The sequence below is a fragment of the Monodelphis domestica genome, chromosome 1 (genome assembly GCF_027887165.1).
Source record: "Monodelphis domestica isolate mMonDom1 chromosome 1, mMonDom1.pri, whole genome shotgun sequence".
Classification (NCBI taxonomy): domain Eukaryota; kingdom Metazoa; phylum Chordata; class Mammalia; order Didelphimorphia; family Didelphidae; genus Monodelphis; species Monodelphis domestica.
The window spans coordinates 61,823,358-61,849,196 of NC_077227.1; the positions used below are offsets into that span (position 1 = coordinate 61,823,358).

Consider the following 25,839-nt stretch of genomic DNA (forward strand, 5'->3'; position numbering starts at 1 on the left):
TTTTCCGTTTCCTTTCACTTTTCCCGTCATCAGGGTCTTTTCCTTTTAAAAAACATTTTTTAAACCCTTCTGTCTTGGAATCAACCCTGTGTATTAGATATATATATATGTATATTTTATATATATATAATTTCCTCTTTCTGGTCTTCATTTTTCCCAACTGTAAAATGGAGACTTGGATTGGCTCACCCAACATTCTCTGGTTCAGGAGCTCCAGATCCCTAAGGCCTCTTCAAAGTTTCCTCCTTAAAGATGGAGAGGGGGGCAGCTAGTGGCTCAATGGATTGAGAGCCAGGCCTAGAGATGGGAGGTTCTGGGTTCAAATGTGATCTCAGATACTTTCTAGCTATGTGACCCTGGGCAAGTCAACTAGCCCCCATTACCTAGCTCTAGGGGGCAGCTGGGTAGCTCAGTGGATTGAGAGCTAGCCCTAGGGATGGGAGGTCCTAGGTTCAAATCTGGCCTCAGACACTTCCCAGCTGTGTGACCCTGGGCAAGTCACTTGACCCCCATTGCCTAGCCCTTACCACTCTCCTGCCTTGGAGCCAATACACAGTATTGACTCCAAGATGGAAGGTAAGGGTTTAAAAAAAAAAAGATGGAGAGGTTCACTCTCCGCAGGATAGCATTGGTTAAGAATTTTAGGGTCATGAAAGGTATTCTCTGGTCCCCGCCCCCTAGCCCCATTTATATCCTTTTCCTCCACTTTTTAGGGGCTGCCCTCCATAGCCTATAGCCCATTTTCCACAAAAGTCTGCTGGCTGGCCAGAAAGGACAGAACATAATAACAAACAATTGGCACTTCTATAGCACGATGCATTTTACATACTCTACATTTCTCAACCACCCTGTGAGACAAGTAACCCAGACATAATTAGCTCCATTTTCCAGAGGAGAAAACTAAGGCTGAGTCCAAGAAGTTAAAGGACTTGCCCTACGCCCTACGTCACAGAACCAACAAGTGGTTTAAAAAGAAACAAGGGAAGCTCATTCACACACAGATGCCAAATTTTGGAAGAATACTTTGCCCAGGGGCATTTAAATTTTAATCGATCGTCCAACATTTATTCAGTCTGTGGTGTGCCAGGCTTGGTGGCAGGCACGGGTTCAGCATGCTTGCACCAAGTTCTGGGAATCAGTGACTCTTGCTCAGATTTACTGCTTTGACAACATCTAAAGAGCTTCATTTTGGACATACGCGGGACAGGGGGGAAATGAAACAAAATCTTTATGAAAATGAAACAGAAAACACCCGGATGGGTCTGTTTCTATTGTTTGAGCCCAGACTGGAGGCTGAGAATTTCCTCTGAATACTTTCTCCCTTCCCAAAGAGCGGGTGGGGTTATGACAAGGGTCAGGTGAGCCCCAGGAAATGGCCTCTAGCTTGGCTCAGACCCCACCAGCTAGAGGTCCTCAGAGAGCAAGACCACATATGTAGAGGCAGAAGAGGGGGATTCAATTCAGTGCATCTTGCTAGGTCCCCTGACATGTACAAAGCTGGGATCTCTTGGCCAGACAACACAAACTCCCTTTCTTTTTAATTCAATTGAAACATGGCTGGCATCTAGGTAATTATTCTCGAAATATTTGTGATTTCATTATTTCTTCTGCCTCCTCCATTTCCCCAAAGCCAAAAGCAATATAGGCAACCCCAAAGCTAGTGAGCGTGGAACTTATCTGAAAGTAACTACAGTCTAGCCTCCAATTAGCTCAACTTCCATATCTTTGGAGGCACTCATAAAGTATTTCTTCTTCTTTTTTTTATTGAGTCTTTGATTTTATCTGTGTAGGGAGCTCCCTGTGAGAAACTTCCTCTCCCAATTCAGATGCACATTTTTTCTGCAATTTATCATGTTAGAGAGTTTTCTAGGGCCCCAAGAGGTGAATTTACTAGCCTAGGGTCACCTGGCCAATAGTCTCCTGACTGAAAGGCCAACTTACCTATCTAATCTGACCAAAACTCAAATTTCTATTGCACTTTAAAGCTTTCCTAAACTGTCCTTCAAGGTAGGTAGTGTGACTGATTATTTTACAGATGAAGAAACTGAAGGTCAGGTAGATTGTGACTTATTTATAGGCAAGAAAAGCATGAGAGCTGCGTTTAAAACCCAGGTCTCCTGACTCCAAGTTGAGCATCTTTCCATTGGACCACACTGTCACCTTCCCAGGAACTTCGGTCTTCCTGCAGTGATCTGGCAGTCATCTCCTTAACTTCTCCTGGAGACATCAATGCCTTCAGTCACTTGGAAGTTCTAGGCTTGCCCATTTCTTTCTGGATGGTTCCATGACCTAAAAAATTCACAAGCAGTGGTTAAGACGAATGCTACCCACTGGTGAAATGCAATTCCTTCCCTTGCTCAAAGCCATACACCATCTTGTTGTTGTTCCATTGTTTTGGTCATGTCTGACTCTTCCTGACCCTATTTGGGGTTTTCTTGGCAAAGATACTGGAATGGTTTGCCCTTTCCTTCTCCAGCTCATTTTTCAGATGAGGTCCAGGATCACCTCGCTAATTAAGTGTCTGAGACCAGACTTGAACTCAGGAAGATGAGTCTTTCCAACTTCAGACCCAGCATTCTACCCACTTTGCTGCCTCCATGCCATCTAGACCTAGTCTCCAACAGCCCCAAAGGGAAGAGTTAGTTGTCATCCCTGGAGTTAACTTCTCCTTGGGCTAAGAACAAATGGCCCTTTCTTCTTGCTGTTTCTAAGCCCTGGCCCCTTGCCAGATGCCCCCACTAAATTCCTCTTTCCTCCTAAGAGAGGTTTCCTGATTGGCATTGTCTCAACCCAATGACTGCTCCTACCTTCGGACTCAAGTTAGCAGCTCTACTGGCTTCCCCAGGGGTTCCCTTTGATGGCTCATCACTCAGGTGCCCTCCCAGGGATATGACTTTTCCCAAATCCCATCATTATAGTTTTATAGCATCAAAACTACTTTAAACATACAGTTATAACAGACGGTTTCCACCTTCTATAAGAAAAGGGTCATTCTGTCACAACCTCCCAGCAGGATTTGCCTTTTACTAGCTCAAAGGCCTTAAGCTAAAGGGATGGAACTCCTGTGTGGCATTTCAGATATCAGTGAGCAGGTAGGGGAGGGATACTGCCGGGGAGGAGAGCCCTTCCAAGACCTGAAAGCCTACGAAGATGACAGCTGCCTGTTCTTCTTACTTGTAAGTCCAGCCCTTTAGGTGGGAAACTGAGCTAAAAAGTGCCTCAGAGACCTGATCCAACTCCTTTGTTTTACACATAAAGAGAAGGAGACCCAAAGAAAAAAACCAATCAATCCAAGGTCACACAGAGAGTACTGGTTGTGCTAGGATTCAAATTCAGGTCCTCTGACTCCAAATTCAGTGTTTGCTGTGCCACATTTTGTCCCCAAGAGGTACTCAGACTTGAAATCAGTTTAGATCTAGCAAGCTGGATTCAAATGCCATCTCTGACACTCAATAGCTATAGATCCTAGAAAATTTAACTTAAACTCTTGAGGTCTTAAAAGGTCCATTGGTTAATTAATAAACAAACATTTTATTAAGCACCTGCTGTGTGCCAGATATGGCTTCAGAAGATACAAAGACACAAATGAAAACAGCTCTTGCATTCCAAAAACTTACAGGTAGGGAGAGGGAGAGAGGAAGGAAGGAAGGAAGGAAGGAAGGAAGGAAGGAAGGAAGGAAGGAAGGAAGGAAGGAAGGAAGGAAGGAAGGAAGGAAGGAAGGAAGGAAGGAAGGAAGGAAGGAAGGAAGGAAGGAAAGAAAGAAGGAAGGAAGGAAGGAAGGAAGGAAGGAAGGAAGGAAGGAAGGAAGGAAGGAAGGAAGGAAGGAAGGAAGGAAGGAAGGATAGAGAATGAAAGGAAGAAGGGAGGAAAGAAGAAAGAAGAAAGGGAAGGAGGAAGGGAGAAAGGAAAGGAAGGAAGGAAGATAGATTGGGTGACTTGCTCAAAGTCATACAGCTCAAAAGTATCTGCAGTCCTCCCTGATGGCAAGTCCAAATCTCCCCATGCCAATTTAATGTACTATTAAATACATTAGAGGGGGATTAGAGCAGGCCTCACTGGGAACCAAAGCTTCTTGGAAGAAGCTGGGTTTTAGCCAGGCCTTGAAGGATATATAGTAAGCCATCCATGGACCACCATTTTATCCTCAGTCACGAGAACCCAAGCAGCTGGCCTTCCTCTTGAGATTAGGAGCCTGCGCTTTCTCTCTCTCTCTCTCTCTCTCTCTCTCTCTCTCTCTCTCTCTCTCTCTCTCTCTCTCTCTCTCTCCCTCCCTCCCTCCTTCCCTCACTCACTCCCTCCCTCCTTGATTAAGGAGAAGAGGGAGTCATAGAGTGGATTGGGGGGGAGCAGGCAAGGGGCCTTGGCAGCCCCCATCCGCCCTGATGATTTGGTGTGGCATTGCTAAATCAGTGTAATCACTCGTTTAGCATAGTGAAGCAGTTTGCTCCTCAGAATTACCTTATTTGCATGACTTTCCATTTGAGCTGCAGTTAAACATGGCAAATGAGGCCCTAGCTGGTGGGAGTATGACATGTTTCAAAGGAAAATGGGAGGGGTCTATGAGAGGGGTTACAGGGGGAGGGGCAGGTGCACCCGGGGCTCTCCCCCTCTCAGAAATACATGAGTTTTTACAAATTAAAATTCCACCTTTATTTTCCATGGCAGCGAATCAAAATACATAAAGTAGATTTTCAGATGTTTTTGTTTTCATAGCCGGGCTGTCATGTTAGTGTCTTGATATATTCATAAAATAACAGTAACCCGCCGTAATTGCCCTTAATTTCGAACTGCTTATTGTTCCCATCTTTACTTTGTTGTACCTAAGAAGCGTTGTGTGTGATGAGCATCTGTTTTCTATATTTAGTGGGTGTGAGGCTCCGTGTCTGGACTGATTTCCAATTTGGGTAATTGCTTTCTCCCGTCCTCTCATTCCCCTGCTAGTCTTGTATGGGTTGGTTGGTGGGTTGGTTGGTGGGTTGGTGGGTTGGTGGGTTGGTTGGTACATACCTCCTCCTCCAAAGAATTATTGGGAGGAAGAAAAGTGAAGGTTAATAGAGACAAGGAATCTCTCCAGGAGCATCGTGCCAATCCCCCCTCTAGGGCTGCCTAATTCATTCCGATTCCTTTAATTTCACAAATTGTATATTAAAAACCTTCTGGGTGCAGCTAGGTGTCTCAGTGGGTAGAGAGCCAGGTCTGGAGAGCCAGGTCTGGAGATGGAGGTCCTTGGGCTCAAATCTGATCTCAGACACTTCCTAGCTATGTGACCCTGGGCAAGTCACTTAACCCAGTTGCCTAGCCATTACCTTTCTTCTGCCTTAGAACCAATACTTGTATCAATTCTAAGCTAGAAGGCAAGGATTAAAAACCAAACCCTTCTTCATCCAAAGTACTGGGAATACCAAGGTCTGTAGGACCATGAACCTGACTCACAAGGAATTTTTAAGTTAATGGATGCAAACACAAATAACTAGAATGCCAAGTCAAGCTGGACGAGTTAAAAAAGAGAGCTTTGAATAAAGTGCTATGAACAGTTCTAGGAGGGAGAGAACTTTCACAGAGGGGAGTGAGAGGTGAGAAAGACTTTGTGGAGAATTTTGCACTGGAATTGTGCTTTGATAGGAAGGGGGAAGGGGTTCAAAAGGCAGAGGTCTGGAGGGGAGGAGGAGGCACAAAGGGAATTTCTTTTCAGGAAGCCTAAGCAAAGGCTGGGAGGTAGGACAGGAGTCAAGAGAAGTCTACTTTGAGCCCCAAAGGAAGGTCCCTTGTAGCCAAATCATTGAACCCTTTAATGGCAGGATCTCAGGAATTTATCATGGATTTGGTAGGCAGTGTGGAGCAACTCAAGGGTTTTGATCAGTGTAATGCCTTAGGAAGATGGCTTTCCTAATATTTGATGGGTGGAAACGAAGAGAAGAGAGTTTGGATGCTTGTAAAACCAAGTAGAAGGTGACAGTGGCTTCCTTTAGCACATTATCTTCCTGAAAACAAAAAACAACAAACAAACAGAAACCCAAATGTGTCTTCAAGCCAGAAACTGAATTCCCCTCTTTTCTATTGTAGGTAGAGAGGGAGAAGGGCATAGAGAGTAGAGAGAAAACACAGGTTCAAATCCTGTCTCAGACACATACTGGCCGTGTCACCCCAGGTGAATCACTTAGCAGTTCTCTAAGACTCTGCGTTTCAGAGGAGATAGCGACCTGCTTTGGCAGAGGAAGTTTCTTAACCCAGTAAAATCAGGGACGAGGGGTGGAGATTCAATCTGTATCCCTGTTGTGATGAAAGATATGACGGAGCACAAATCCCATAACATGGATGAACGACCCTTGTCAACTTTCTTCCTTTCCATGATGCCTTTGGCCAATAGCCCTTACTTTCTTCCTCTGCCAGAAATGCAGAGAAGAGGAGAAGGTACCCAACACATCCCATAGCAAATCTGCAGTCCAGCCTGAGCTTAAAGCCTAACCATAACCCCCTAGCATTCAGCCCTCTCCTTCCTTTTGTTGAGCCTTTTTCAGTCGTCTGACTGTGACCTCATTTGGGGGGGGGGGGGACAGAGGTATTGTAGTGGTTTGCCTTTGCCCCATTGCCTAGCCCTTATCACTCTTCTGCCTTGGAATCAATACACATTCCAAGATGGAAGGTCAGGGTTATTTAAATAAATAAATAAATAAATACTTCTATAGAGTGATGGAGTCATCCTTTGTGAATCTAGACCACCATCTTGCATAAGTCCTCCATTAGAGGAGCTATTTAATGTATTAAAGTTCTTATTTCTAACTTTATTAAGTTTGGTAGATGAGGAAACTGAGGCAAACAACGTTAAGCAGTTTGCAAGGAGTCACACAACTAGTAAGTGTCTGAGGGTCAAATTTGAACTCAGGAAGATAAATGAGTTTTCTCAACTCCAAGCTTGGTGCTCTCTCCACTGCACTACTTATTGCCTCTCCTTCCTGCCTCTGGATAAAATCTCCGTAGGGAGCTGGTCTTCTCTGGTTTTTAGAATGTATTTGGATAAGAAACAGCCAACGGGCTTTTGAATTCTCAATTCCCCTGGCATTGCTGCCTCCTGAGATGTCTCTTGGCTTTCACAGAAGAACCTTTTGCTCTTAGAGGAGTAAAACCTTGAGTATCTTGCAAACATTGTTCTACACAGCTATTTCCCTGTTATTCATTTAATCTCCAGCCTAGTCACAGTGGGAGCTCAGGAAATAATAACACCACCCTGAACTGCCAGAATACTTCTAAGTTTGCAAAACACTTGAACATAGCATCACATTATATCCTCAAGATATCCCTTGTTGTAGGCAGGGCAAGTGTTTTTATCCCAGCTGGCCAGATGGGAAAACTGAGAAAGGTAAAGCAGTTTGCTCAGGCTCACGTGGCTACTTAGTGGCTGAGCAGGCTGGGGTTCCCCACCTTTATTTCACAGTAATAATAAGATCAAACTGACCTTTGAGGAGTTGAGTCCAGTGGAGTCAGATGCTGCAGGACCTCCCATTGGTCTGCCAGTGGATTGGTTACTCCATTTGTCCTAGTACACTTCTAAGTTATATCTAACAGGCAGGTGAATGCCCAGCAAAAAGCCTTTGTTAAACAAGGAAGTTTGGGAAACAAAGGAAAAAAGTATACAGAATGGATGAGGAAGATATATATATATATAAAGAGAGAGAGAGAGACTATGATTCGCAATGGTGGATGGAGAACTAATATGAATGAGACTTTGAGTTCATTTCCAAATACTTCTATAGAGGGGGAAGCTGGGTGATTCGGTGGATGGAGAACGAAGTCCAGAGATAGGAGGTCTTGGGTTCAAATCTGGCCTCAGCCACTTCCTAGCTGTGTGACCCTGGGCAAGTCACTTAGCCCCCATTGCTTAGCCCTTACCACTCTTCTGCCTTGGAATCAATACACAGTATTGATTCTAAGACAGAAGGTAAGGGTTATTTAAAAAATAAATAAATACTTCTATAGAGTGATGGAGCCATCCTTTGTGAATCTAGACCACCATCTTGCATAAATCCTCCATTAGAGGAGTTATTTAATGTATTAAAGTTCTTATTTCTAACTTTATTAAGATTTTATCAAGTCCAGGGCAGCCAAGTTACTAGACTTCTCTGTGCCCCAACCACCTCTTCTATAAAATGAGAGGGATTGGACTTAATGGTGTCTAAGGTTCCAGTGTTAGAGTGATGATCCTCCTGAACACTTGAACTCTATCACCATTCTCTCTCCAAGCAGCTGGCTTCCTTTTGTATTTAGATGTGTCCTTAATTGTGTCTCCTATGCCATTTCTTACCTACAAGTCCTCATTGCTAATATGCTTCAGCTGACTTACCTTTGCCCTGAGTCTTTCCACTGACTTTTAGGTCACCTGGAATTTTGCTTCTAGAGATTGTGGTTTTCCATAACTCGTGACTACATAACATCACTAGGAGAGCACTGGGGTTAAAGCAAAGGACTGTTAAGTCAAGGAAATTTTTGGTGTCATCAACAGCACTGCCTTGTTACCCACATACGATCAGAACACACCTTACTCCTTTTTATACTCTGCTGTTTGCCCTTCCATTGTGCCTGTCCAAGATAGACAGGAACAACTCAAGGGGTTGCCCACCCAGATGCATGTAATAATGTGGGCAAAATGAATCTTCACTTGGATTTTCCAGATTGGATTACTAAATCTCTCTCTCTCTCTCTCTCTCTCTCTCTCTCTCTCTCTCTCTCTCTCTCTCTCTCTCTCTCTCTCTCTGTCTCTGTCTCTCTGTCTCTGTCTCTCTCTCTGTCTCTCTGTCTCTGTCTCTCTGTCTCTGTCTCTCTCTCTCTTTCTCTCTCTCTGTCTCTGTCTCTCTGTCTCTCTGTCTCTCTGTCTCTCTCTCTCTCTGTCTCTCTCTCTCTCTCTCTCTCTCTCTCTCTCTCTCTCTCTCTCTCTCTCTCTCTCTCTCTCTCTCCCCCTCATGGCCAATCACACAGTACTTACAGTATACCATACCTCTCTTAACAGGCAATTAGGTGGTGAAATGGATAGAGCATTGGACTTAGAATCAGGAAGACTCATCTTCCTGAGTTCAAATTCCACTTCACACACTTACTAGCTGTATGACTCTAGGCAAGTCACTTAACCATGTTTGGCTCAGTTTCCTCATCCATAAAATAAACTGGAGAAGGAAATAACCAACCACTCCAGGATCTTTGCCAAGAAAACTCCAGGTACAGCATCCTCATTATCTATAGAGAATCCCTCCTCTATTTGAATTTTGCAAAGGTCCACCTTCAAGACTTTGACAGCAAACCTAACTCCTCCAGTTCTATCCTCACTCACTAATGCCACCAAATTGCAAAAACTGTCTCTCCTAGCACCTAGAAAAGAATATCCTGTGATCTTAATATATGCCTGGGGAACACCAGGGGTTAGAAAGGTGGGACATGCCTTTATGGTGACATTTTGGATCTACTGAGTCTGATGCTTTTTTATAAACACAACTGAATCTTACACCTTCCTCATAGCTTTTAGTCAGCTTTGTGCCTATGGGGATATGTCCTGCAGTAATTCTTTGTGAAAGCCTGCCAGTTGTGTGCTCAAGTCTTCTTGAAGAAGATTTTTCTTGGTGTTTTCCCACATATTTGACACCCTGAATCTCCCTTCCTCTTCTCCAAGTTAAACATCTCCAGTGGCTCTAACTCATTCACATATGGGAATGCAGCAGGGAAGTAGGAGTGATGAAATCAAAAAAGGTCTGAGCAAGGTCTTGAAGAAGGGTATACATTCTAACACCTCACACCCTACACCAAGATAAATTCAGAATGGGTGAATGACTTAAATATAAAGACAGAAACTATAAGCAAATTAGGTGAACATAGAATAGTATACCTTTCAGATCTATGGGAAAGGAGAGAATTTAGGACTAAGCAAGAGAGAAAATATTACAAAATATAAAATGAGTAATTTTGACTACATAAAATTAAAAATGTTTTGTACAAATAAAATCAATGCAACCAAAATTAAAAGGGAAGCAAAAAATTGGGGGGGGGGAATCTTTAAAACAAAAACCTCTGACAAATTTATATTTCTCAAATTTATAAGGAGCTAAATCAATTATACCAAAAAATCAAGCCATTCCCCAATTGATAAATGGACAAGGAACATGAATAGGCAATTTTCAGTCAAAGAAATCAAAACTATTAATAAGCACATGAAAAAGTGTCCTAAATCTCTTATACTTAGAAAAATGCAAATCAAAACAACTCTGAGGTACCACCTCACACCTAGCAGATTGTCTAAAATGACAGCAAAGGAAAGTAATAAATGTTGGAGGGGATGTGGCAAAGTCCGGACATTAATGCATTGCTGGTGGAGTTGTGAATTGGTCCAGCCATTTGGGAGAGCAATTTGGAATTATACCCAAAGGGAGCTAAAAGACTGCCTGCCCTTTGCTCCAGCCATAGCACTTCTGGGTTTATACAAAAAGAAATAATGAGGAAAAAGACTTGTACAAAAATATTTATAACTGTGCTCTTTGTGGTGTCAAAAAATTTGGAAAATGAGGGGATGCCCTTCAATTGGAGAATGGCTGAACAAATTGTGGGATCTGTTGGTAATAGAATATTATTGTGCTCAAAGGAATGATGAACTGGAGGGATTCCATGTGAACTGGAACAACCTCCAGGAATTGATGCAGACTGAGAGTAATAGAACCAGGCGAACATTGTGCACAGAGACTGATAACACGGTGGTGCAATTGAATGTAATGGACTTCTCTAGTCGTAGCAATGCAACGATCCAGGACAATTCTGAGGGACTTATGAGAAAGATGCTATCCACATGTAGAGGAAGAACTGTGGGAGGCGAAACACAGAAGAAAAACATGTGCTTATCACATGGTTCGATGGGGATATGATTGGGGATGTAGACTCTAAACGATCACCCTAGTGAAAATATTAATAATATGAAAATAGGTCTTGATTAATGACACATGTAAAACCCAGTGGAATTGCTTGTCGGCTACAGGAGCAGGAAGGGAAAGAACATGAATCATGGAACCATGGGAAAATATTCTACATTAATTAAGTAAATAAACAAATTTAAAGAAAACAAAAGAAAAGTCTAAATTATGAAAGCTGAGAAGAGTATAGATTCCAGGCATGCTTTGTAACTCCTTCACGATCCTCTGCTTGTCTCAGTTTCCTCAACTGTAAAATGAGGATAAAATAGCACCTGTGTCCCAGGGTTGTTGTGAGGATCATAAAGCATTTATAATGCATTGTACCTGGCATGTAGTGGGCACTATATAAATGCTTATTCCCTCCTTCCTCCCCCTGCTCACTGTATCCTGGGCAAATTCCAATTTGTTAATATCCTTCTTAAATTATCATCCCTAGAATTGTTAAAGGTATGCTTTGCCCAATACAGATTCTGTACATCATATCTCTCTTAATGGGCAGCTAAGTGGCACACTGGATAGAGTACTGGGCTTGGAATCAAAAAGACTCATTTTCATGAGTTCAAATCCAGCTTCAGACATTTGCTAGCTGTGTGACCCTGGGCAAATCACTTAACTCTATTTGGCACAGTTTCCTCATGTATAAAATAAGCTGGAGAAGGAATGGCAAGTCACTCCAGGATCTTTGCCAAGAAAACCTCAAATGGAATCATGGACAGTCAGATACAACTAAAACAATTCAACGATGATAACAAACCTCTCCTGATGCAGCCAAGCTTTTTTGGAGATGGGTCACACTGATATCACATTTGTATCAAGCTTTCAGTCCACTACAACATCCACATTTTTTATACAAGTTGTTGATTTTTATCACCCCAAATATCCAACTTAACCTTTAGATCTACTAAATTTAATCTCCTTAGATGTCATGAGTTCCTTGAATAACATATTAATTCATTGGTCATTGTACAAAGATTCCACATTGCAAGTGCCATCAGTAAAATTGTTCATTAGTGATTTATTTTTAAAAAACGAATGAGTATTTCTTAGTGTCTACTGCTCCCTTGTTTTCTTCTTTACCAATGCCCTTGGCAGAAAAGGAAGGAATTGCACAAAATCTATAGCTGTTCTGAATCTGTGCCTGCTTTACCACCTACTGATGAACATCGCTTGCCTCTGTACATGGCTAGGCGTGCCTTGAGCAGTAGTGTCATCAGGGGTTAATACTACTCTCATTTGTTGCCTATGTTTATAATTGAAGGAAATGCTGGGTTCCAGTTAAAGATTAGTGAAAACAAAGTTGCCATTTTTTCCCCTATCCAACTTCATGGACCACGTGGTACCCCAAGGTGGATTGGGGGCTCACAAACCCCAGGGTTAGAGCCTCTGGTCTAAGAAAATTCCTGGCTCCCACCACTGATATTTCATGGATGAGGAAACTGAAAGCTCAGGAAACTTCCTGACTTGCCCAAGGGTACAGAGGTAGTAACAAAATTGGGCTTTACATCCTGACATTTTAGGTCTAAAACTAGCTTGCTTTCTCATGTAACATCTGCCCCTCTCTCCTATTAATGCCACCTTAGGTCACCCTGACAAATAGACTTAGTACTCATGGTTGAACCAGAATTTGTCTTTTTTACTGGCAGAGAGAAAGAGAGATGGCAGAAAAATTAGACTGCCTAGGCACTGGACAGTTAAGGCATTCCCTTGTGCTAGGGCCCACCCTCAGTGCAGGGGTTAAAAACAGTTAAGTCTAGACTTTCCATTTTTATTCCCTTTTCAGGGATGAACTAGACCAACTGGGAACTATTTTTCTCCCTATCTGGAGAGCTGGGGCAGGGAAGCCAGTAAGCAGACCCAAGCCAAAGTGGTTAGAGAGTGATGGTGGTTTTCCCTCCAGGGTAACCCACTTTCTTAAAATATTAGTCCTGGAATGGAATTCAAATAATCAAATCCAACCCCCTTGTTTTATAGATGAGGAAACAGAGACTCGTAGAGCTAATGACTTGCCTAAGGTTGCCTAGTACGTTAGTGGCAGAAAGTCATTAAATTTGACCAGAATCCTTGGCTTTTCCTGTATCTTGTAAGATCAAGGACTTTGAAAGGGGAGCCCACCAGGATGAAAGGTAGAGTCAGTTTAATGGGTTCAGTGACCATAAGTCTTAGAGGTGTTTACTAGGCAATTAGACACCAAAATATGGTACTGAACTACATTAGATTTAGATTGTTGTTCTGGGTATAAGTGTGGCCCTTTTGACTGATGGGACACTCAGAAGACTCTCTCTCTTCTCTTTTATATAATTTTAATTCATCAATTATTTACTGTGGTTTCTTGGGCCAAGGAAGGCATATCAGGAGTTTGGAAAGCAGAGAGCATGCTGAGTTCAAAGAGGTAAAAATGGTAAATGGTATAAACTGCTTTGGGAAGTCCTGTCGCTGAAGTATTTAAGAAGAAGCTGATTGGAGGCAACTGAGTGACTCAGTGGATAGAGTGCTAAACATGGAGTTGGGAGGACCTGAATTCAAATCTAGATTCAAACATTTCCTAGCTGTGTATCCCTGGGCAAGTCACTTAAACCCCAATTGCCTAACCCTAACCACTCTTCTGCCTTGGAACTGATACTAAGTTTCTACGACAGAAGGTCAGTTATTAAAAAAGAAAAAGGAGAAGCTGATTGACCAACTGTCAAAAATATTATGGATAGCATTCCCTCATGGAGTAGAGAGTAGGACTAGTTGATTCAGAAACTCTAGCGTTCACTTCATAGCCATGGGACCCTGAATGATCAACCTAAGCCTCAGTTTCCTCACCTGTCAAATTAGAGGATTGGTTTTGATGACCTTTAAAGTCTCTTCCAGCTCTAAGTCTATCAGCCTATTCTACGATTCCCTGGCTTGGGATTACTTGCAAGGCAACATACCACTAGATACATATTGGGAGAACAAAGCCCCATTATAAAATTGGAGCTTCATTAGTTAACGACAGACTGTGACCTATGTAGTACTTGGAAAATGCCGACAGTGTGCAGGAAGATCACCTACACTAACACAGTCACCCTGAGCAGCAGGTGTTCATCTTTCCTCTGACATCAGTGCTATAAAAAGATCCCTGAGGAGTTGTGAGATGAAGCCATGAGTCCCTTTCTGTGCAGGAGCCTTCTTCGATTTACCTACTTTCCCAAAGCTGTTATTGGCTCCCTCCTGGGCTTCAGAAATGCAACCACCTCCCAGTCTCTAGAAGGGGAGAACTGAGGTCCCAGGAGGGGCCCCATGCAGCCTTCATCACCACCTTGGGGCTTCCCTAGTGCCCCCCAGGTGCACGGTTGCTGTTGCTGCAGCTGCCAGGGAACTGGTCTGACCTGTCCCCAAGCCCCAGAGCAGCTGCTGTGGGAGCTGGCACGCCCAGACTCACAGCTTCTGGCCCAGAGTGACTTGGCTGGGGTTATGAACTTGACTCTGATTCATGGATCAAGGAGAGAGGCTGCTGCCTTACAATTTTACCTTGTGCTCTTCCTTTCCAGATTTACCACCTGAGTACCCATTCTCCTTCTAATTTATTTCCCTTTGTAGCAGGAAAGGCAAATGGGTAGAAGGGCCAGGGCACCCTGGGGTAAGGGAAGAAAGGATGGCTAACAGGAATTAGGGAGAAATTAGCTAAAAGAACTCCAGATAGCTGAGATTTTTGATTACTCAGGAATGCTGAAGACATAGGTTAAGACGCACTGCAGAATTTCAGAAAGGAGAATGGATTGATTCTTGTATCTCGTTTTGGAAATACAGGAGCAAAGTGCCCCAGCCTAGACACCGTTCAGTCCTAGACTCTGTCTGTGAGATATATCCAGCTGTAGCTCCGTAGAAATCAGAACTGAAGCATGAAGCTGGAGGAATCTCTCTGTATCCCAATTCAAGTTTATTATTGCATATTTCCATCTCTGAAGTGCCCACTACGGAAATCTTGGCACTGATGAAGATAAAAAGGGCAAAGAAGGTACAACATCTGCCTTCATGGAGTTTACAGTCTAGTAGGGAAGTAAGACAGAAATACATAATCCTAAAACTCATCAAGAGAGCAAGCAGAATGGTACGGTGTGGTACGGTGGAAAAAGCATTGCCTCTAGAGTCAGAGGACCTGGATTCAAATATTGATTTTGGTATTTTCTTCATTTGGTCTTGTACAAGAATTAAACCTGGGGGGCAGCTGGGTAGCTCAGTGGATTGAGAGTCAGGCCTAAAGATGGGAGGTCCTAGGTTCAAATCCGACCTCAGACACTTCCCAGCTGTGTGACCCTGGGCAAGTCGCTTGACCCCCATTGCCTAGCCCTTACCACTCTTCTGCCTTGGAGCCAATGCACAATATTGACTCCAAGATGGAAGGTTTAAAAAAAAAAGAATTAAACCTGCCTAGGTCATTCATTTTACTGTCTAGATAATCTTTTATTTCATATAGATTTGATCATATCAATCCTCTGCACTAAAGTCTTCAGTGATTTCCTATTGTTTGTCAGGGAAAGCTCAAACTCCTGTGCCATGTTTCTTATTTTCAAGGCCCTCCAGAGTCTGACACAAGCCTACCTTACCCAACAAAGTAATGGCCCTTCCCCTTATTAAGGATAAACTTGTATTTATTCACCTATCCCCCAGGAGGATGTGAGAGTCTTGAGAGAGAGGACTGTTTCTTTAGACTATTTCAATTATGTCTTGTACCTTCATCACAGTGCCTTATGATTGGGATTAATAAATATTTGTTGAAATGAAAAGTAAGCAAATGGACGAGTTCCTCAAACCATCAGTCAGTCAATCAATAAACATTTATTAAACATCTACTTTGGGCCAGACGTTATGTTAACACTGGACATAAGCAGAAACATGGAAGTCAGAAAGTGGAGTCAGGGTTCAGATGAAGAAAATGAGCTGCTTGTTGGACACGTTGTGGCTGAAATGCCAATAAGACATCCAAGTAAGAGTATCTAGTAGGCAGCTTTAGGTGTAGACCCTGCACACCGAATATGGGGAGTCATAACTAAACATATGAATTTGGGAATCATCAGCCTTGAGGGCAGATGACCTTTCCAGGAGAGGGACTGTAAGGAAAAGAAGAGAAGAAAGCCAAGAATGGACCCTTGAAGTACTAACTACTATAGTAATTTAAAAAGAGGCTGAGAAGCCGGTGGAAGAACTGTAGGAGACATACAAGGAGAGCCAGAAGAATGTGGTATCTCCTAAGCCAAGAGTGCAAAGAGTACCCAGTTTTAAAGAGTGATCAGCTATGAAAAAGCTATAGAAAGCCCAAGAAGATACTGGATTTGGTGACTGAGAGAGCAGTTTCAGCTACCTATCAGAAGAGGACCCAGAGATCTTCGAATGAGCAGCTTAAAGTAGGAGGATGCCATGTGATAGCTCCCCAAAATTCCAGTGGCCCAGACCAAACATGGGTTGGGGAGGGGGAGCCATGATGAAGAGGTTCTGGGCTTCTGATCCTGAGAAAAGCTGAGGTCATGCTGTAACACAAACCTGGGTGGAAGAACAATCTTCTCTGTCCTAGCTAGGATGAACAAAATGCCTCTCTCCAGGGTTCTGGCACCAGTAACACTCCGAAGACCTCTTTGTTCCCAGTGACTTCACATCTGGGCAAAAACAACCAATGATATAGATACTCTCCTCGCTGTGAAATGGGAACAAATCAGAATCAACTTTATAGGGACATAGAGGCAGAGCTGGAAGGGACCGCGGAGATCATCTAGTCCAAATCTCAAATTTAGTAGATGAAAGCGAGCCGATGTTAAATAATTCGCTCAAGCTCACACAGGTAATGAGTTCATGGAAGTGGATGAAAAAGTGGGTTCCTTTCCCCCTGGCCTTCTCAGAGCCAGAAAAAAGGCACACAACCCTGGTTGTGTGCCTTTTTTCCCCACTCCCAAATCAATATATAAGATGAGAAGAGTTTATCAAGAAGCTAGAGCGATATCAGACATTAAAGAGAGTAGCATCTAATAACCAACCTCTCCTTTTATACGATATAGAGAAACTCCCTTTGCCCTTGGCTGCCTAGAGTACTCCACTGGACTAGGGTGTTTTATCCATACTTTTTTTCTCCTCCACTTATGGTTGCCTGGCTGCCTGCGTAGCCTCTGTTTGCTTATAGCCTATTCCTGAGACCCAAGGGAAGCTCTTGGCAGGTTTCTGCATGTCATGTGGCTAGAAAAAAAATAACAAAAAACCTACTCCGCTCCCTGAGCTAAACTAGAACTCCTAGCAAACAGATTGTCAAACAAAATACAACCACTCAGATTATCTCTTCTTGTCATTTCTCCACAACTAAGAATGTTGTAAGGCAAAGATCACTGGGTTAGGAGGTACAATTTCATTATAGTCTTGGTTCTGCTGTTTTCCCAGTTTAATTTCAGGCAAGTCAGCTGTAAAATGGGAATGATACTTGCTTCTCCCTACTTCCCTGGAGTATTATGAGCATCATGGGAATTATGAATCAGAGGTCATACATCTCAATGTACCTTAAAGGTCATCTAGTTCAAATCTTTCATTGTACGGATGAGGAAACTGAGGTCCACAAAAGTTGAGTGACTTGTCTAAGGTCATACAGACCTGTGAATCCAATCCAGAGTTCATGACTCCATTTTCAGTGTTCTCTCTCTTGTACTATGTTGCCTTCTCTAGAGGTTTTTTTTTTTTGGGGGGGGGAGGGTTGAGAAGTATAAAAGCACTATCCAGGTGTTATTTATTTTTTCCATTCTTTTTATCTTTCTTTGCTTATCCTTGAATTTGTCTCTCCTCTCCCCAGCATTTACAGAATCCTGCCAACTTCCACAATGCCGCTACAGAGCTCCTGGACTGGTGTGGTGACCCAAGAGCTTTCCAGAGGCCCTTCGAGCAGAGCCTGATGGGATGTTTGACGGTAAGTTGAGCTTTCATGACACAGGACTGTTCCTGCTAAACCATTTGTTCGTATTTGATAGCAGCAAAGTCTGTGACCTGGACTCTTCCAAGAATGAACTATTGTATACCTTCAAGGAAAAGAATAGAACTCAAGGACCTCCGTCTGTTTTGTTTTGTTTAAAACACCTTCTTAGTATCAATTCTGAGACAAAAGAGCAACAAAGGCTATGCACTGGAGATTGAGTGACTTGACCAGAGTCATACAGCTAGCAAGTGTTTGAGGCCAGATTTGAACCCTGGTCCTCCTGACTCCAAACCTGGTACTCTATCCACTGAGCTACTTAGCCGTCCTCTTCTGTCTGTTTTGTAAGGGTTGAGAACCAGCTTGGGGTACTAGTCCCCATCTATTGCCCTTCCCTACCCCATTGTCTTTAATGGCTCCACTGAATTATGTCTCCCATCCCATTTTCCTAATCTTCATTAGTGGAGAGCCCTCTCTTAGGACAGAAGACACCCCATGACAAGATGATCTTTAAAACCCCTCTTAGGACTCACATCCCAAGACTGTATGGAGATGAAGGTCCCAGCTCCTTGGCCCTGTTGGGAAATCCACTGCTTCTTCCCATCCCTTTCCAGTTTCTGCAGTCTCTAAAATGACCTTTCAAAACAAATTCCTCTGAATCAACATGACTTTGGGGGATAGAAATTAAAAACCACTTAGCCTCTGGCGTCATTATAGCTTTTGCATCATTCAGGGCTTCTAAGTAGCTCCCACACTATTAATATGATTGATCTGGGACTTCCCCAAAACATCAGAGGACTTATTGTTCAGCTCTGGTTCAGAATGCTCCAGTTGGGAAGAGAGAATGTATCACTCTCTTTTCTTTTTCTGTGTTTTTCTTCCACTCTTCCAGATACATTTTGCAGCTTAATTAGTTTTTTTTTAATGTGCTTAAAAAAATTAATCAACCTCAGACCAGAACTTTCCATCAAACTGTTTGATGTCAGACTTCTTTCATCCCCTGCCCTCCCTTCCCACTCCAAACCACTTACCCATCCTCTACTCCTCCCTTCCATGGGACCACTTGCTAAGGGAGGGAGAAGGAATAAGCATTTATTTAATGCCCTGCTCTATGCCTGGCATTAAGCTAATCACTTTATAAATATCTCACAGGAGCCTATTTGGTAGATGCTGTTATGATCTCCATTTTTTAACATTTACTTTCTTAGAATCAGTACTATGTATTGGTTCCAGGGCAGAAAAGTGGTAAGAGCTAGACAATGGGAATTAAGTGACTTGCCCAGGGTCACACAGCTAGGAGGTGACTGAGGCCACATTTGAACAAAGGACCTCCCATCTCTAAGCCTGGCTCTTGATCCACTGAGCCACCTCCCTCCCCCCCCCCCCATGATCTCCATTTTGCAGATGAGGAAGCTGAAGTAGATAGAGATTAAGTGACTTATCCAGAGTGATACAGTTAATATCTAAGAATTATTTAAAATCAAGTCTTTCTGAGTCTAGGTCAAGCTCTCTAGTCACTATACCGGTATTATATATCCATATATACTACATGTAATTATATATACTTACTCACAGCTGTTCCTAGGTGGATAAGAAGAAGAATGGGGTCTGGAGGGGAGAGAGAGAGAAGGGAGAGTTTCCTTGGCAGGGTCTCTGACAGGACACAGGAGAGAAGAGAAAAGAGTTCAGAATAAGCTGTCAACAACTGTCAGAGATATTTCAAAAAGCCCAGTCCTCACTGGGGTATATTATATGCCTAAGACCTCAGGCAATTTATAGCAGAGCCTCATCCACAAGACCTCCTCAGGAAAGCATAGAGCACAAAAGGCACTCGAAGGCATGGGAAAAGTCCAGGCTGCCCAGAATGACACCCCTTTGCCGTGGCAAGGTGTCACTTGGAATCCTTGCTCCAGTCAGCTCTGCTAACATGGTATAATAACCACTTGAGGAGTCTCAGCCTAGAGGACTGGGTTTCCCCAGCTTTTCTGGTCTGCAAATAGATGTCTTCAGAGCAAGAAGGATGCTGATGCCTTCAACAGGACTAATAGCAGGAGCTATTACCTTGCCACTACCATAGATCAACCACTCAGCCTCCCTGATAGTGGTCCCTGGCTCTCCCCCTGCAGGGACCTCATCAGTCCCAGCTCAGTTCCTTCTCACATAATCCATTAGAAAGTGGTTTGCCTTGGAGAGAGTTTTTATAGTACATCTGCCACTAGATTGTTGTGCACCTTCCATGATGTCCATTTCCTTTTCTTTAAAATGGAGGGGGAATTGGATCAAGTGGCCTTCAAGATCCCTCCCTGAACTCTGGCTCCTTGGTTGTTCTGCAGGAGACAATTGGGCCCCCGATAAGCACTGCCTAAGATGGCGGCATTAGATCATGCAGTCTACCCACTTCCATCTAGCCTCAACAGAGACGCTCATGGGCAGATGGAAATTAACTGATTCCCTAGTCCAATCCCTTCCTTTTATAGAAGAAAGAACTGAGGTCATTTGAACCCAGGTCCTCGGATTCTAGAAACAATGCACTTTCCATTGTACTACATGGTCTCTTTATTGAGAAGAGTGAAAAATCTAGTTGCACTGAAACTAATGGTAGGGGAGACACAACTCTAAAGTGAAATTAGGACTAGTCCAGATTATGAAGGGTCTTGAATGGATGGCTGAGTTCAGACCTTTCTTTGATCAACAATGAATTTTCAGTAAAGATTATCATTGCGTAAGGAGTAGCATGAACCCAGGTTCATGCCTTTAGAAGTTTAGTCTGGGGCAGCTAGGTTCTTTTGATGAATAGAGATTCAGGCCTAGAGAATGGAGGTTCTGGATTCAAATTTGGCCTCAACATGCTTCCTAGCTGTGTGACTTTAGGAAAGTTACTTAACCTCTACTGCCTAGCCCTTACCGCTCTTCTACCTTGGAACTAATACTCAACATAGAGTCTAAAACAGACTTGTCTAGCCCTACCCCTCTTTTATCTTGGAACCAATACTTAGTATTAATTCTAAGATGGAAAATAAGGATTTTTGAAAATAATTATTTTCTTATTTAAAATTTTATAATAAAAAAAGCACTTTAGTCTGACAGGAATGTGGAAAAGGAAGAAACTAGCGACCTTCATTTAGAGGGCTGTTATAGTAGGCAGCTAAATATGATCATTGAAGGGAGAAAAAGGAGTGCCATCAGTAGTAGGAAAGGGAAGAAAGAGATTCCATTGGCCTGGTAATGGAAGAATCAACAGGAATTTGCAAGTGATGATCTAGATGAAGGTTAAAGAAGTAGCCAGAATTTCCAGCCTGGGTGACAGATAGGAGCCTGATGGTTCCATTAACTGAAATGAAGAAGTCATGGGAATGGAGAAGTCAAGCTAATCTGGGGAGGAAAGTGGTGGTAGGTTTGATTTGGGGCAAAATAATGTGAACTCTATTTGAAAATAAGCATGAGAGTAAGTAATTGACTTATAAATAAATTTGCCCCCTTTTTAAGTTCAAAGCATTTCATTGATCTCAGACAGTCCTGATAGATTTATGATGGGAAATTCTACCCACTTCTATAGAGAAAACTGTTGGAATCATCTTTCACATCAGTGTATTTATGGTTTTATTTTGGGGTTTTGGTTATGTATGAGTGTGCTCTTACAACAATGACCAATATGGGAGTGTGTTTTGCATGACAGTAAAAAATAAGTTCAAAGCATTTAGTGCTTAAAAGGACTTTCCAAATTATCTAATCATAAGATCCTAAATTTAGGGCTGGAAGGAATTTTAGAGGCCTCTTAAATCCAACCTCTCATTCTACAAATAAGATTACTGAGGGCCAGAGACTGAGTGATTTTCCTAAGGTCACGCAAGTCATAAGTGAGAGTTGGGTTTTTAAACCAGATCATCTGATTTCAAACCTGAAATATATCTACTGTATACTCTTCCTCCCAACCAACCCCTTCAATTTATGAATAAAAACAACTAATGTCCTAAGTTAGATGAAGTCAAGAAACTAAGCTAAGTGACCCGAAGAATGTCACATAAGTAATATATTGCATAGACATTGACTTTCCTCCTCAGACTCCACATTCAGCACACTTCCTACAGTGCTTCACTGCCTCTTTTTTTTTTTTACTCCCAAAGTCCACTTTTGCTATGTTTTTCTCTCTGAGTCTTTCAGCACCTAGCTGGATATAGGGTGGGAGTACATAATGTACTCCCATGTAAGTACATAATATTTCCAGTGGGGCCAAGAGAAAGGGAAAGAAAAGTCAGGAAGATGATGGAAGAGATTTCCTACGATGTCCATATTGGAAGTACCTAGAGGAGACCACCAGTTCTATTGATCATGTTTACCACCTGCCCACCCCAATTCAAAGACATTAGCAGAGCTATTGCAAAAGATCCTGGTGGCTAGGATGTTTTCATCAATCTAACTACTCTTCCTTGGTCATCTTCAGTTCTTTCCAGCTCATCTTGAGGTTCTGGTTGCACAAAGGCTCCCTTTGTTCCTAGGACTCATCCACCCCAGGCTGTGGCCAGTGTTCCAAGACAAGAAGTTCAGACAGTCAGGAGGCTCTACTGAAAAGGATGTGAACTTGGTTTGCCCCAGTTGGGTATGAATGCTCCATCATAATCATCCTTGACTCATGGAAGTACTTTATATTTGGGCAAAAAGCTCTCCCAGTGCTGTAAAATTTACAGTATGATTGTCCCACAACAGTCTCCTAAGGGAGGAAATATACATGTCATTACTTCCATTATACAAATGGAGAAACCTAACTTCAATGAGATCCTGTGACTCACCCATGAACACATGTAGCTAGCAAGGATATGAGCCAGGATTCAAGATAATATTTGTACAACCTATAGTACATAATAGATGTTTAATAAATGCTAATTCCTTTCTCTTCCGTTCTACTACACCATGATCTGGTTGTCACGGTGGCATGGTGAAGTGGATAGAATAATAGCCATGAAGTCAAAAAGGTTCAAATCCTGAGTCTCACACATAGTAGAACAATTAAATTAAGTGAGAAAATCATCTAATTTGCCTGGGTCCCAGTTTCCTAGCCTATAAAATAAAGGGGTTAGACTAGATGGCTTCTCAGGTCCCTTTCCACTCTAAGTCTATGATCTTATCATCTTATACTCACACAGCCAATCAGTGAGGTAGACAGGAGAGGGATCATTAATCCTATTTTATAGGTGAGTAAATAGATGCCTTGAGAGGTAGAAAGGGCTTGCCCAAGGTCATGGAGCAAGTTAGTACTGGGTCTTTAACTCACATCCCTTGAGTTAATTGAGTGTTCTTCCCATCACCCCAAGGTGTGGCTTCTAGAGCATCACTATAAGCCACATTCAGAGATAGAATCCTGCATTCTGTATCCTCTCCCACACCCAAGGTAAAATTGGAAATACTCCTCCCAGCTTAGTTGTGTGATCTTGATCTGTATGGGACTCAGTGTCCTCATTCATAAAATAAAAGAATTGGCAATAATGGTTCCAGAAAAGAGGAAATGAAACATTTCATCATCCTCCTCTTAGACAGCAAAATGGGAATTACCAGAGCAGAATGTTGGTTACCTTTTAAGATGTGGTCACTATGTCAGGTGGTTTTTGTTTTGGTGGGGGGTTTTGGTTGCAAGAGAAAGAATCTTTTTTTTTTGAGCTCTTATTTTTTGTCTTAGAACCAATACCATATATTGGTTCCAAGGTTGGAACTGGTAAGGGCTAGGCAATTGAGGTTAAGTGACTTGCCAGGGGTCACATATCTAGGAAGTATCTGAGATCATATTTGAACCCAGAACCTCCCAACGCTAAGCCATTGCCCCTGAAAGATTCAGTTCTTTAAGGTGCATATCCAGAAACAAATGTGATATAAGTAAAAAGCAAATTCAAAATTTATTTCAAGGAAAATAAGGGATTAAACCAGATGACTCCCAAGTTACTTCTCTGATTGGAATATTCATTGATTCCAAACATAGTTCTCAGACTGCCCTTCAGATATTCTCTAGGCTTGTCATCCAGGAAAGGCAATGAGGCAGTTTAGTATAATGGAGAGAACTCTGGATGGAGAATAAGGACACTCAGGTTCAAATCCTACCTTTGCCTTTTCCTACCCTGAAAATCTGTAAGATCCTTTCCTACTCTCTAGTTATCAGTTTTCTCATCTGTAAAATGAGGAGGTCAGATCTGATGACCTCTTAGGTCCCTTCCAGCTCTAAGTCTTATCTTATAAGATGCTTACAAGCACTCTGTAAGACTGTGTAAGTGAAAAATGGCCAGAGTCTTATCATTCTGCCCCCATGCATTCTATCCCGACTTTCTCAGTTCATAATAATTCTCCAGGAGATAGCAGAACTTTAGTGTTAGATTGTCAGAAAGATTAGGGGTTAGGCAGCCAACATTACAAAAGACCAAGACATAATCTTTCTAGAGTAAAGAGGAAGAAGCCAAAGTATATTGAACCTCTACAGGTCTTGAACTGGTTCTTTCAAGTTCATTAAAAGTTCTATCTAGCATTTGGGCTAGTGTCAACTGTACCAGTGAATGGCAGAAGGAGAAGAGTATTGGATAGACTGGTGAGTTCGCACAGAAATGACAGGGGAGGCCAAGCTGAAGCATGATCCAAGTTGACCAGAAGAGGGCAATAGAAGGCTTCAACCTAGCTCAAGACATGCCCTTCTTTAGGCTGTCAGGAATCTGCAAGCCCTAACCTTACTCCCTTACCCCTAGTATTTTTTTTTCCCCATATTTAACAAGATAGTCAGGGGAGAAGCCTATAATTTAGTCCCTAGGGCCAGAGATGGGTGTTTGTGTCTATCAATCACCATATCCAACAACCACTTGAAACTTAACCTCCAGGGAAGGGAAAAGGAAGAGAATTCAGATCTGGAAATAAAATTTTTGAAAGAAACCTAACGTAGGGCAGCTAAGTGGCACAGTTGGTAGAACACCATAAGGGCCTGAGTTCAAATATGGTTTTCAACACTTCCCAGCTGTGTGAGCCTGGGCAGGTCACTTAACCCTATTCTCTATTTGCCTAGCCTTTGCCCTTCTGGCTTAGAATTGCTACTAGAACTGAACGTGAAAGGTTTTTTATTGTTGTTGTTTTAAAGAAAAGAAACCCAATTTACTATTGTAAATTGGTACAATGGTATCCATTGTACCAATGGTGGAAGCCAGGACAAATTTCTGAGTGGCTGTGAAGTTTGAAGAGAAAGAGAACCAGTATAGGCGCTTCCCATTCCCTTTCTAAAAGACAAATTGGGGGGGGGGGGTAGTTTTAGGCTTTACTCTAACATAAACTTACCATGGGCAAATTACATTCTCTTTTTGAGTCTCAATTTCCTGATCTGTCAAATGAAAAGCAAGCACTAAAAAGGAAAGTGGTTTAGTGAATAAAGAGCCTGCCTTAGAATCAAAAAGACCAGAGTTCAGATCCCACCTCTGACACTTCCTAGTTATCTAATCTTGGGCAAAGCATTTGACTTCTTTAATGGTCAGTTTCCTCATCTATAAGTTGAACGGTGGGAAGAGAGGACCTCTAACATCCCAACCAACATTAGTTTTATAATCCTGTTATCTATTTACTGAGTGTCTGATGTTTTCCCCAGGCCAAAGAGTCTCCAACCATAATATTCTGACAACTGGGTACTCGGGGATCACTCCCAAGCAGCAGCCCTATAGTTAAGATGAACCCAGATTTAATCACTAATGTCTGAAATACTGGGTGAAAAGGCTCCATTGTAGAGTAGAATCCTTTGACGGATCCTCAGTCTTATGGATTAAGATGGATACTTCCTTCACTAGTATAGCCCATCCATTCCTTTTCCTTCTATATGGTTCTAGAAAGCAAAATGAGGAGGAGGAAAGAGTGCCAGATTTTAAGTCAAAGGTTCTCTCTAGGCATCATTAGGCATCATTGTACTAAATAGATTTTTTCCTTTAAACATTTTTTTATTTTAAAATTTTCCTATTCATTCAATAAATAAAATAGCAGCA

General features: G+C 42.4%; 1 protein-coding gene across 14 annotated transcripts in view; it reads left to right on the top strand.

Moving 5' to 3' along the window:
• ZMIZ1 (zinc finger MIZ-type containing 1) overlaps positions 1 to 25,839 on the top strand; it is a 477,780-nt gene that overhangs the window by 275,956 nt on the left and 175,985 nt on the right. For all 14 annotated transcript variants that reach the window (XM_056799734.1, XM_056799767.1, XM_056799744.1 and 11 more), the window contains one exon: positions 17,735 to 17,848. In XM_056799734.1, the coding sequence (XP_056655712.1) occupies positions 17,735 to 17,848 (114 nt within the window). The remainder of the gene's footprint in view (positions 1 to 17,734; positions 17,849 to 25,839) is intronic.